General features: G+C 30.8%; 1 protein-coding gene across 1 annotated transcript in view; it reads right to left on the bottom strand.

Moving 5' to 3' along the window:
* Positions 1-11647, bottom strand: part of LOC145331314 (uncharacterized) — a 59593-nt gene extending 47946 nt beyond the window's left edge. The window contains exon 1 of the mRNA XM_080175931.1: positions 11524-11647. Coding sequence (XP_080032057.1) covers positions 11524-11561 — 38 coding nt within the window. The 5' untranslated portion in view covers positions 11562-11647. The remainder of the gene's footprint in view (positions 1-11523) is intronic.
* Positions 11648-13623: the final 1976 nt, after the last annotated feature.

Below are 13623 nucleotides of genomic sequence, written 5' to 3'. Positions count from 1 at the left end.
TAACACCCTCTCACCCCCCCCCCCCTCCTATAAACAAAAACTATTGGTGTGGTAAGGGTGGAAGCCTAGGGGAGTGTACCCACCCCCCCTAATTTTGCCAGGGGGTTATATACCCCCTCATTTTAAAAATATGATTAACAATTTGAATTCAATGATTCAATCAAATACCATCGAAAGAAAAGTTTTGCTCACAAGAAAAATTTAGTAAATACATTAGATATAGGTTTTAGGATAATTCTGCTATTTCTGTACTCAGATCATTACCCCCCCTCTTATGTCAATTAATTTTTGTTTGTAGGATAATATGTTTATGTTCCTTTGATGTTAGGTTAGGTTAATTAAAAGTCTTGAAATTCTTGAAACATATACTTGTTTTCAGCTGTCGTTGGGGGGCAAAATATATTAAAATTGACGACCTCTCCATTTTCCCCCAGATATTATTTTAGATTTATTTCGCTTGTTGGTTATACCTTTTTCCTGGATTGAAACAAACTTTTTTAAAGCAATAGGGGGGGGGGGGGTATTATTGATGGTCTAACAACGAAATTATGGAAATCACCACAGGAATCTAAAATAGATTAAAAGGAAGTAATCCCATCATTGAAAAACATTTACAAAAAAAAAAAAATTTCCGAAACCGAAATTTGATGATGCTAATCGATTTTAAAGTTGAGATGATCCCCCCTCCCCACCCATCTCCTCTGTCGAAAATAATAACTTTGATTTCAGGACATCATCAAAAAGGGGGGTTGAGTCACCTCCCACAATTTTCCTGTTTTGATTTTTTTTATAACCAATTTATCTTGGGTGGGTTCGTCTTTCCTCCCCCCCCAAAAAAAAAAAAAATTAAGTAAAGACAATCAAGTCATTAAAGATCCTCTAGAACAGATAATAATTGTAATTAATTCTTTTTGATTATATATGACATATGGCTTCGCAACCGATTAATATCCGCTGGATTAGAACCAGTTCTCAGCCATACTAAAAAATCAACTTTAGCATTGTTTTACAGACAATTTTCCACAAATATTGATATAAAATTGTAAAATTAATACCAGTTTTGTTAGACTTGAACTTTGGCTAACATTCTTATAAGTTTTCATTTTAGTATCCGCGTAAAGCTGTCTATAATACGATGCGATAATAACTATAAAACGCAGTCATAGTCAATCGGCTAAAAGATAAAAACAAAAAAATATACTCTTAAAATTGGTTCTTATAAATAAAAAAGTTTTATTTTAATAGATAATTTCACAATCTAAAAATATCAAGATTGTAATTTGAAAAGTACCATTCGAAATGGTACTATGTTAAATATAATTTTACTAACAAGATTTTATATGACTAACATATCCATATTATAGAGCAACTTTGCCACTCAATAAAGGTTAAATGTAAAGCACTTTTTGCGACATTAAACTTAATAACTCTAAAAGTTATTGGGAAAAAAAACTGCGTTTGTCAAACGTTGGTTAGAAGAAAATGGGAAGAGGTTTAGACTTTTCACAATGGTGTCCAAACGATACAGCGGATATCAAAAAAATAAATAAATAAGCATAGAATATATACAATAATACATTTTTGCTGAGGTTAGGGTAAGAAAAGCCCTGTTTATTTTTTTTACAGATGCGATGGTATCCTCTCACAAAATAGTAATAAACTTTTCATGGACATATAAGAAGCTTAACTGCAAAGGACACCAAATTCCAAAAAACTTCACATTTTAGCAGAAGTGAGAAAACTCCTTTGACAATAAAGTATTTTCTAGAGTTGTTAGTCTTAAGAAAATAGAAGATTAACAAGATGTATTATGTCCATGAATCGCATTGGGAATAGTGGATGTATTATTAATTGGATGTTGCACCAGATTTTCATGTACTCTGATATAGTGATGCTCGCAGCTGTTTATGATAATGTTAGCCCCAATCCATACTCTTTACCAAATCCCATCCTCTCTTTCTGGATGAACAAACTGACCAGTAAATGAGGTCCATATTAACAAGCTAAATCCTATATCTATCACAAGATGTATTATATCCATGGAAAGCTCAGCTGTTACATGCTTAAGAACAGTAAATTTCCATAAAGAAAAAATAAGAATACTGCAAAAAGTATAAAACTATTGTAGCAACCTAAATTTATAATTTTTTTGTCTAATTATAAAATAAGAGTCAGAGAGTTTTCTACAGATATAGCATAATTTTGGATAAAATCGTCCTAGTTTTACGAAATAATTATCTCGTTATTTTTGTTTAGAGAGAATGAATAGATATAGTAGATCTAGAAGATGGTCAAGCTGTCATAAAAATCCGTCAAACTTAAAAATAAAAAAATTAGCAGACAAAACACCTTTGTGTATTTTTGTTATGTATGATTTATCAAATAATACGAGATACAAAATTTTTGACAAAATAACTTTCAGAATGCAGTGTCCTTGTGCCCACTCGTCAATTGGGTCATTGGAAATCAACCAATGGTGTGGTGTGTATTAACACAGCCAAATAGCAGAAAACAATTTGGTAGCAGACGAATAAGGTAATTGAAAAAAGAAGGGAGGTAATTATATGTATATACATTTATACTATAGATCTGTTGTTTTGTCATATACTTTACATCGTACGAGGGAAGAAATTTTATCCCAAGAAATATGATTATTTTTTCTTTAAAATTATGCTAACGAAACGAAAAAGTAACTGCCCTTTCAAAACAAAATCTACATTTTTAACCTATAACATGGGCGGAATATTCCTCCATTGTTTTCCTATTAGCTGCTTTAGATAGTATATATGTAGATTATATCTATTTACAAGATGCTTTATATAATTTGATCTTTTTCTAACCAATAATATGGACATATTCTTCCTCTACTGTTTTGCTATTGGCTGATTTAGAGAGTATGTATCTAGATTATATCTATTTACAGGATGTTTATAATGTCATTTGATCTCTTTCTAACCAATAATATGGCAGAATAATACAATAAGATACATGATTTTTCAATATTAGAACCGGTTCTAATCCACGATTCCTCGGTGGCAAAGGCATACTAGAAAAATGTATTTTTAAAATCTAAAATTTCCTGGGGGGGGGGGAATCATAAAAAGTGAATGCGCCATTTCCTCTTATTGTAAGTAAAAATATTATATCCTCAAAATAATTAGAACAACCTACAACCTATAATAAATCTTCAATAGTAATTTCCTTTGAACCTAATATGGACCTCAAAACTAACTTTATTTGCATTGTAATGTTAAATTAGTCAAATAAGACCTCGCAGGGACTAGAAAATTGAAAATAATGTAGATGGGTGTTCGGAGGGGGAGTTTTTATTTAGGTATTTTAGTCGTTTCAAGAAAATACACCTTCTCAAGACAAAAAAAATACTAAAAACTAAGTTAAAAATATTTTCATTGTTAAGTTTTATACTAAACTAGATTCTTCATTCAAAGAAGTTTTTTTGAAGGGTTATAAATTAGCTTAAAACCTTTCCAAGACTTTCATAGTGGAATGAAAAAACTAAACCTATCTCTGGACCTATGTAAAACTTCCCTTAAATAGAAAACTCCAAAAGTGCAGAGGTTACTGAGATCTTAAAGGCCAGACAAAATACACTTACTACATTATATAATAGGAGATACTTGGTGTTAGAATAGGGGGGGGGGGGGATTATACATCGTTCATTGTCTTTTCCCTGTATAAATAGAAATATCAGAAAGGGAGGGGACATTGGACTGTAAATTACTTTGGTACCCAAAGTTTTATAAAGATATCTTTTCCGTTGGCTTAAAACTTTGGGTACTTAATAGGTTAGTTTATGAAAAAAGACCATTTCAACCAATAATTTTATTCTACAATAGGGTAACTTTGTTCATCATCATTTTAGTTATTTATAAATTTATCGCCAATTGTCCCCTCCCTCCCTGGGTGATATGAAAGTTAACACAAATTCAAATAAAAACACCTTATGAATAAAATAATCTCCTCCGTGATTTGAATATTAAAATATTTTATACCAAGAAAAATATCCTAAAGTCAGAACGTACATTTTCATTGAAGCATGTTAAAATAATATTTAAAAAACTTTTCCAATTTGGCTCTGAAACCGATTAATATCCGCTGGATTAGAACCGGATCTAAGCCATACTGAAAAACCCTTTATCGTATCATATTATATCTAGTTTTCTATAAATATAAAAATGTACAATCATAATGTTAAAACCAGTTTTGTTAGCCCTGAGATGCCATAGCTATTATCATTTCAAAATTATGAATATTATACAACACTCCCAAAAGAAATCGCCCCTAGAAAATACTAACCCCCTTTCCCAATTGTGTTTTTTCTAAGCTAAATTTGAAGGTGTGTAGGGTCACCTTCCCCCCCCACCCCTCCAAACCCTCTAAACTCTTATGCCCCTTAATATAAACTATGGACTAAGGAACATATAGAGATGCTATGCATATAAAAAATCTCTGAAAAGAGTTGTACGGCTTAGTTGAATTTTAATTTCTATATACTCTTGGGATACACATGGTGTTTATACTTTGTAAATTTTTATGCTGTTATTCTAAGAACATAAGACTTATATTATTATTATATAAAAGAAACAGTAAGTCTGTATGTGTGTGTCTGTCTGTACCAAATGATTTCTTGAACCGCTGAACTAATATGGTTCTCCTTTACAATGTAGCATCTCTTTACATTTCAGGTACATGGGAGGTTCATAACTATTTTGAATTTAATATTTTCTCATTTCTCTTTTAAAACTAATTTTTTAAAAGGGCAAAATGAAACATTTTACTCATGTGATTTTTATGGAATAATATCAAAAGTTTATGATATTTATGCGTAAAGGAATAAACAGCAATACAAAATATACAGTTTCTCTTTATGAATGAAAGATTTATTTCTAGAAAAAAGAAAAAAAAAGTATGACAACATCCAGAAAAGCAAAGCTCTAAAATCAGAAGGAAGGACAAACGAATGATAACTCTTGTGTCAAAACCCATTAAACAGAACGTTAATTTGGATTTTATTACAGAGATACTTTTCTTATAATATTGTACTTTATTCTAATAATCATTATTACGTGGATATTATGACAGGGGAAAATTGTCGTCTATTTATCTTGCTAATATGGACACCATTTATTGGTTAGTATGTTTATTCGGTAAGAGGGGAGGGGATGGGGTAAAGGGGGTGTAATGAGAAACTAGTTATTATAGCCCGCTGCAAGTTTCACTTTATAAATAAAATTTAAATCTGGTTCAAGATCCTAGTAATAATAAATCAATTCATATATGTTATACTTTACACATATGAATTTGGAAAAGGGGTTAGTTTTTAAATATTTTATCCAAATTTTGTCTTCGTTTTATATAAAAACCTTCCATGGCCAGAAAAATAGCCTAAAACCATACCAGAGTTCATTCTAATAAATATATAATAAAATCATACCGGGACCTGTGTGAGCTTTCCAAAAATGAAGAACTTAATAAATTCAGTGATCCACCAATCATTGATTAATTGGTTTACTCGTTAAAGAACTTTTTTTCTAATAAAAAGAAATACGATGTCTTTCTATCTATCGTTAATACTTCTGTTGTATTCTTTTAATACGGAATTTATAGATTTGAAGCATTAATAAATTTCTATTAGAAGATTTTTTTTTTATAAAAAATATATGAAATGCAACTTATACTAAACTTATGTGAAATATATATATGTACAAAGAATTTTTAAGGCCTGATTTTAGTAAAATTACTTTGAAACTAGTAGATAAATGATTTTAAACACTGCCCTTTCTAAAGTGAGCTCTAACATTACTCTGCTTGGGTAGATAACTTATCCTAACTCACGCATTAATACAGATAACAAAATATCTAGGGTGTGGCACCAATATAGCAAGAATTTCTCTGCTTGGGTAGATAACTTATCCATACTCACATATTAATACAGATAACACAATATCTAGGGTGTGGCTCTAATATATCAAGAATTTCTCTGCTTGGGTAGATAACTTATCCAATGTCCATACTCACGTATTAATACAGATAACATAATATCTAGGGTGTGGTATTAATATAGCAAGAATTTCTCTGCTTGGGTTGACAACATATCCATCCACTAATATTGCAAAAATATCTCTGCTTTGGTAGATAACTTATCCATGCTCACATATTAATACAGAAAACAATATCTATAGTGTGGCACTAATATAGCAAAAATAGCAAGCATTTTCACCCTTTTATACAGGTTACATAATATCTAGGGTGTGGCTCTAATAAAGCAAGATTTTCGCTCCTTTGATAGATTTATGCATTGCTAAGATCTCAACAAATCATTACTGTAATTTATAAAAAAAAACTTGCTGCATTGCTGCCACGCCACAACTACAAGGAACCTTGCCTGCTACACCAGAGCTGTATAGATTCAATTATGGGCATCTGAATGATTTATACCTTGCTAAGATGTCACAACACCATTATTATAATGTACTTTTAATGAAAAAAACCTTGCTAAAATATTGCCACGCAACAACTACTCAGAACCATTGTTGCCACACCGCGGCTATGTAGATTCAATTACGGACATCTAAACTATTTATAAGTTGCCAAAATGTCACCACACCATTACTATCATGCGATTTTTTTTATAAAAAAAACCTTGCTAAAATATTGCCACGCAACAACTACAAAGAACCATGCTAAATTGTCGCCACACCGCGGCTATATAGATTCAATTATGAGCATCTGAATGATTTATACCTTGCTAAGATGTCACAACACCATTACTATAATGTACTTTCAATGAAAAAAAACTTGCTAGAATATTGCCACGCCACAACTACTCAGAACCATGCTAAATTGTCGCCACACCGCGGCTATGTAGATTCAATTACGGGCATCTAAATGATTTATACCACTATTGTGTTCAATTTTAACCCCTGATAAATCTTTGCAAATATGTACATGGTGTTCTTAAAATCACACGACAAGTGTAAAGATGTTAATTCTTGGGGATGTAAAAAATCAATATTTTTTCCCCCGCAGAATTAGAGCCAGTTCTGAGCAATACTAAAAAACCATGTATCGTAAGGTATGAAAGACTATTTTCTACGAATTATAAAATAAAAACCCTATATTTATACCAGATTTGTTAGCCAAGGCTGTCGGAGAGCTGTCTATTATACTATGCGATAATTGACCCTTATCAATTTAGACCATATTTTGTTTTTGTTATACATTAGACTTTTCTATTAAAACCCCCACCCCCCCAAAAAAAAAATAATATTTAAAAAAAGCAAAATTTTGTCCTTTCTTTAACAGAATCAATTATGTTCATAAGTAGTGAAGCAAAAACAAGCACATTAATTCAATAAAACTAGTAAAACTTAAAAATAGTTTAATTAAAGGTTTATACAGCATGACCCTCGAAAAAGTATTTTTAAGCATCTGTAGCCTATATTTCTCTATAAAATATTAAAAGATTCATATGTACTTGTTCTCTATAAATTTCTACATCAAAGGATATCAAAATATTTTTTTTGCATCAATTAACAGCCGAGATTTTTAAAGCCAAAATTTGGAAAAAGTGCTTGAGAAACTGGATATTGCTAAATATTTCTTAGTTTTTTATTAGTATATTACTTTTTATCAACCAGTTAAAAAACAAATAAGAAAGAAGAGCAAGTTTACAATTGATACATTTTTTATTGCATTTAAAAACGTTACTTTTTCATATAAAAAAACTACTTTTCAAATTTTACTGAATACATTTTTCTTATAACCATTTTCCCTCAAATCTTATAATATCTCCCACTTATTAATATGACCTTAAATAAACCCCTCCCCAATTTATGCTCATTACCAGAAGGATTAGCGCAACCTTTACCAATAAATTCACGCCCACTTATCAAATTAATCTAAGACACATAAAAATCATTTAAATTATTAAATGTTTAATAAAAGTTTGTAGCTGTAACTTTTTGGTTTTTTAACTTATTTTGATAAAATAAAAAGTGTTTGATTTCTGTTTATGTAAACTTTCAATTTGCTACTATTTTTTATAGGATTTCTTTCTGTAAGGGTGTTTTTGCAATTTACACTAATCTAAAAATGCCTTTTAGAGCAAGTGAAAAAAGTGCTTTCAGAATGAAATAAATTTCTTGGAAACATCTTTATATAAGTTTTATAAAAAGTATTGAAATTATGAAGAAAACACGTCATTTCACTTTTAAAAAAACATTTTTCTTGAAAAGTTACTTTTTCCTCAGCCACTTTTTCAAAACTTTGGCTCAAAAAATCTCAGCTGTTAATTGATGTAAAAAAAATATTTTTATATCTACTTATGTGGAAATCTACAGAGAACAAGAACATATACATTTTTTGATAATTCATTGAGAAATATGGGCTGCAGATGCTTAAAAATACCTTTTCGAGGGTCATGCTGTATATATTAATAAACTTCTTAAAGAAATAGCATAATAGTGCGAGGCGTCAAGAAACTCTTGGACATTATAAAAACTCTAAATGCGACATATGCCTAAACACATTTACAGACGGTGAATTATCACTTCCACAAAATATGACTTCTATTAAATATAGTTGAAAGTTAGGGTGGTTTTAGCAGGGTTGGCAGATAAAAAACCCACCCCAAAACCCACCCGGGTTTTTTGCCCTTTAACCCACCTTAAAAAACCTAAGGTGTTTTAAGTTTTTGGGGTTTTATTAAAAAAAAGTAAAATTGTTTCAAAAATAAGTTTATTTTTCATTGTTTATATAAAAAAATATGTTTTTTATTGACCCCTTGAATTTAACAAAGGAATAGACTGCTGTGCTTGATTTTGCCATTGTCACGGGCTCAGGAAGAGATATACCAGCAAGAAAAGTACATACAGTTTTAGGATCTTTAGATTTTTGCATTTTTTCTGTTTTTCCTGTAAATAGCAGCCAATTTTTTATCTTTCTTATATCCTAGCCTGTTTCTAAATATTAAAAGAATGGACCTTATTGATTTCATGGCACAGTGGTTTTCTTTGTATTTTTATAGTAGCTATTAATAGGTTATTTTAGGTTGGGTTAGTTAAGGGGTAATGATTGCCCCGCAGGGGTAGAAATAAGAGAAAAGCTACTGTGAAAATACTACGAAACTCGCTGCGCCATAGAAAGAATCGTCTATTACATATTATATAATTATATATAATATATTATTCAAGCTTTTACAGTATGAAAACTATAAAAACCCCAAAAAAACCCAAGAAACCCCTAAAACCCGGGTAAAACCCCTATTTTTCACGACCCCGGGGTATTTTTAAAAAAAACTGGGTTTTGCACAGCCCTGGGTTTTAGGCTATTTTTCTGTCCTACCCAGCCCTCTCCTAGAAACTGGGAGGGAAGCAAGTAGTATTATATTATATGAAGTAGTAAGTTTTTTTTTATTTATCATGTATTAAATTTTAATAACTGCTGAACTAATGAGTTTTTCTTATTTATAGAAGCTTTACATACGTCCCGGAATGGTTTCAGGCTATTTTGTCATTAAATTTAAGCATTGAGATGGTTTAGGTCTTCTTCTTATCCTGTTAAATTCAGAGCTTCTAGACTTAAACCTACTCAACCCCCCACCTCCTACTTTTGATTTTTAAAAAACACCTCTACCCCCAACGAGAAGGGTTCTGTCCTTTCAGGACCCTATCCCTACGGGGAGTAATTCCTACAGGCCCGTCTAACCTAAACTTAACCAAACCTACCCTAAAGTGAATTTGGTTTTGATACTCTTGCGATTATGATTGAACATCCGTAAACATATTCAAACACAAAGAATAAAAACATAGAACAGTTAAGAGCTTTCATTACAATCTAAATTAAGTCTAAAGTAGCCCCCCAGGGTTGAACTAGCTTTTATACTTCCCCGGAGGGTTAAGCAATAATAGTTATTATCTCATGTCCTTTTAAACCTAAAAAGGACCTTCCTCTAAATTCTTAAGATATTTAGTATGAGTAATGATGAAATAAAGAGTTTTATTCCATCTCTATCTTTGGATATAACTATCCTTGTTTTGTTAAATAACCCTATAAAGAAGTTTGATGAAAAGTTTTCCACCATCAAAAATAATCATTATTAATATTAGATGTATTATTTTATTCTCAGAAATGTATAACAATAACTCTTATTATGAACATTATTGAAATAAATAGATTTTCTTTCCATCGCTGAGCAAAAAAAAGATACTTAATTCTTTATCTACTTTTTATAATCTATGGCATAAGTGAACAAATGTTCATTGAAATTGTCAGTAGAATCTCTAGAATCTCGTCCGGACCGCCCTCCCCCTACCCCCGAGATCTTAGGGGATAAAACAATAAACGATAAATTGGTGTACATCCCCAATTATGATTAGTACAATTATACCTCCCATAGATAAAAATAATTGTTTAAAAAGTATGTACAATACTAGTTTAGAACATATAAATCAAAATTCAAGAAAAGTACCCAAAATAAAAAGATTGGGCACTGTTATTATATTCAATACAATAACCTCTCCCTCCCTAGTTTCAAAAATTGTATTTCTGCTCCCCTCCCACTCTTAATCTAAAACTAATAGAGGAATTAAACAAAATCAACACTTTGGGGGGGGGGGGTTATGATGTTCTACTAACAATTGCAGGTAAATTGCCTAAATTATCAGTTACTTCCCTTTCCATTTTAACCAACCAAAAAAGGGACATTTACATTTATTCAACCAAAGAATACAGGGATAGGGGAATGGACATTTGATTTATAAAGATACCCCCTCTGTAGATTAGAATGATAGGTTGAAAAGTTTCAACGTTGTTAGATTGAACCAAAAAATCAGTTCTACCCAATAAATTGAAGATGTGTTTTAAAAACTTTGGGTACCAGCATAATTAACATCCATTTTCCCTTTCTTCACTGCAAATTACAGTTGCTTAGAATTGAAACATAGTTGCTGTTAATTTAATCAATCCCCCAGGGACGTACAAGCTTTTTTTTTTAAGGATGGTAAAATGAGGGGTTTCAAGGATAGACGAGAGTGATTTAATGTATTTTTAGAAAATTTTGACAGGATAAAATTAGGAGTTTCCAAGTTTGAGTGGGTAAACACCCCTTTACCCCCATACTTTGACGTCTATGCAATCCTTCCATAAATTCTGTGTTATATATTGAGTGGTTGAAATGGTTGTACATCAAAGTAACTGTCATTCAAATTTTCCGATCCTAAAATAGTTGTTTATTGCATCGTATTATAGAATATAGACAGCTTTCCGTGGATATTAAAATTAAATATTATAAAAAGAATTAAAAATAGTTTTGTCTATAATACGATGCGATACATGATTTTTCAGTATGGCTGAGAACCGTTCTAATCCTGCGGATATTAATCATTTTCGAAACACTACTGAAATAAATTTTAATGCAAAAGTCGATTTATTTACGCAATTTTGCCTATTTTATAAATTATCCTAAAATAGAAGTTTCAAATTTTTAGAGCATTTTTTTACCTAAGTTTGGTAAACCCTGTTAACCGAGGTTCCGCCATTTTTTTGTTGAAAATTATATTTTTCACTTTTTAACTTTTTTCACTTCATAATTATTGGTTTCACAAGATTTTTCACATTATCTGTTCTTCTAGCTTTCTTAACAAACCTAAAATTGAAAATAAAACTTAAAAAATTATCTTTTTAAAATAAAATATCAAAGAACGTGTCCTAAATTTTTGTGATTTTTTTATAGAAAATAGCTAGTCAGTGTTTTTTAGTAAGTAGTAGATCATAGATGTAAAATGATCCATAGAATTTAGATATGAAATTGTTTTTTTATGTAGACCTATAATTTTTGTAATTTAAGAAAAAATAAATTCAGTTGGTTTTAAGGTACTAAAACGCAACAAAAGAAGGAGAAAATTGCTATGATAAACAAAAAAGTAAGAAATTTGACACCTTACTTTTTGAATTCTGTTGAGTAATTATTGAAATAGTCTATTTTGTTGAAGCCTGGTGAATCAAAACTTTGAACCTTGGGAGCTCGTCACGAAAGGGTTTAAAAAATCACAAAAGTTAGGACACGTTCTTTAAAACCTATAATTTGTGTATCTACAATAGGAGTAATTTTGTTTAATCAACATTATAGAAATGTATATGAATATCGTCCATTGTCTTATCCCTCAAGATGCCTGATATCCATTACAGCATCAATCACTATGTCGCTTTCAACCCCCCCCCCCCCCCCAACCCCAATGTTGTTTAAATAGATGTATAAAATACGTGGATATATTGACAGAAGAAATTTGTTGTTAATTTAACTTGCTAATATGGGCCTTATTTATTGGTTTATTTGTTTAGTTAGTAGGAGGGGAGGGGATAATATAAAGTGGGTGATTTAGCCAGCTGCAAGCATCACTGTATCAGAGTACATGAAATGTGGTGCAACATCCAAGTAGTATTATATCGAGTTTTGCTGACTTAATCAGTTGTGTCGATTTCAACCCCCCCCCCTCCCCCTAAATGTCGCATGCTGCCGCCATAGATCTTCAGGGATAAGACAATGAATGATAAAATGATTTACATCCCCAATGATGATAAACCAAATTACCATTTCTGTAGATTTAAATTATTGGTTGAAAAGTTAGCACACTTTAAGTTTAGAACCATGACCAATCTCAATTCAATTAAAGTACCCAAAGTTTTGAACATACAAATATTCTGTGATTATAAAACTTTGGGTACCAGTATCCCCATCCTCCCTGATTGGTTGCTGACTTAATCACTTTCGATCACAGGCAATGGAAAACAGCAGGGATCTAAAGAAATAAGACAATGGCCGATAAATTGATGAACATCCCCCCAATGATGAAATGCAAAATTACAACTACTGCAGATTACAACTAGTTGTTGAAACGTTTTGACACTCAACTTAATGAACTTTTTATTGAATTTTGATTGGTTGGTTAATTAACTTGAGTGTCCAAATGTTTCAACCACTAATTGTTATACACAAAAGGGGTAATTTTTGTGTATCATTATTGGAAATATATATTAATTTATTTGCCATTGTCTTATCACTCAGGATCTCTGAGTATATATATAAAATAGAGAAAAGTTGCAGAAAAAAAGAAAATAAGTTTAAAAACAATTAAATTTTAAACAGGTATTGCAATATACCCATATAAATTACTCTTTTGTTAACTTTTAAAAATCCATTAATAAATAATAAGTCAGACGGACGAACGGACATGTCCTTGTTACAGATTAGCTGCACTTCTAAGCAAGGATATATAGTTTATTACCTATGTGATTTGAGTTTGATCCAGCCTTCTATACTGTTGTCATTCTAATGCAACATAATAACTTTGAAAATCAACAGAAATTCAAAAATTTCCTACTGTGATATGGAAAGATAGAATGAGAATTTTGTAGATAGATAGATAGATTATCACTTCATTCATACTTTCTGACAGTTTAAGGCATTCTATTCTAGATTTTATTAAAATTTCACTTAAAGTTTAATTTGTTTATTTTTCACTAATATTTCATCTATCTAAATTGTATATAGTATTTGATACATGTGGTAGCAGTTGCGCCCAAAGCATCTAAAGGCTCTAT

The sequence above is a fragment of the Acartia tonsa genome, chromosome 11 (assembly GCF_053477335.1).
Source record: "Acartia tonsa isolate MP-2025a chromosome 11, ASM5347733v1, whole genome shotgun sequence".
Lineage (NCBI taxonomy): Eukaryota > Metazoa > Arthropoda > Copepoda > Calanoida > Acartiidae > Acartia > Acartia tonsa.
This window is presented reverse-complemented; position numbering and strand designations above follow the sequence as displayed.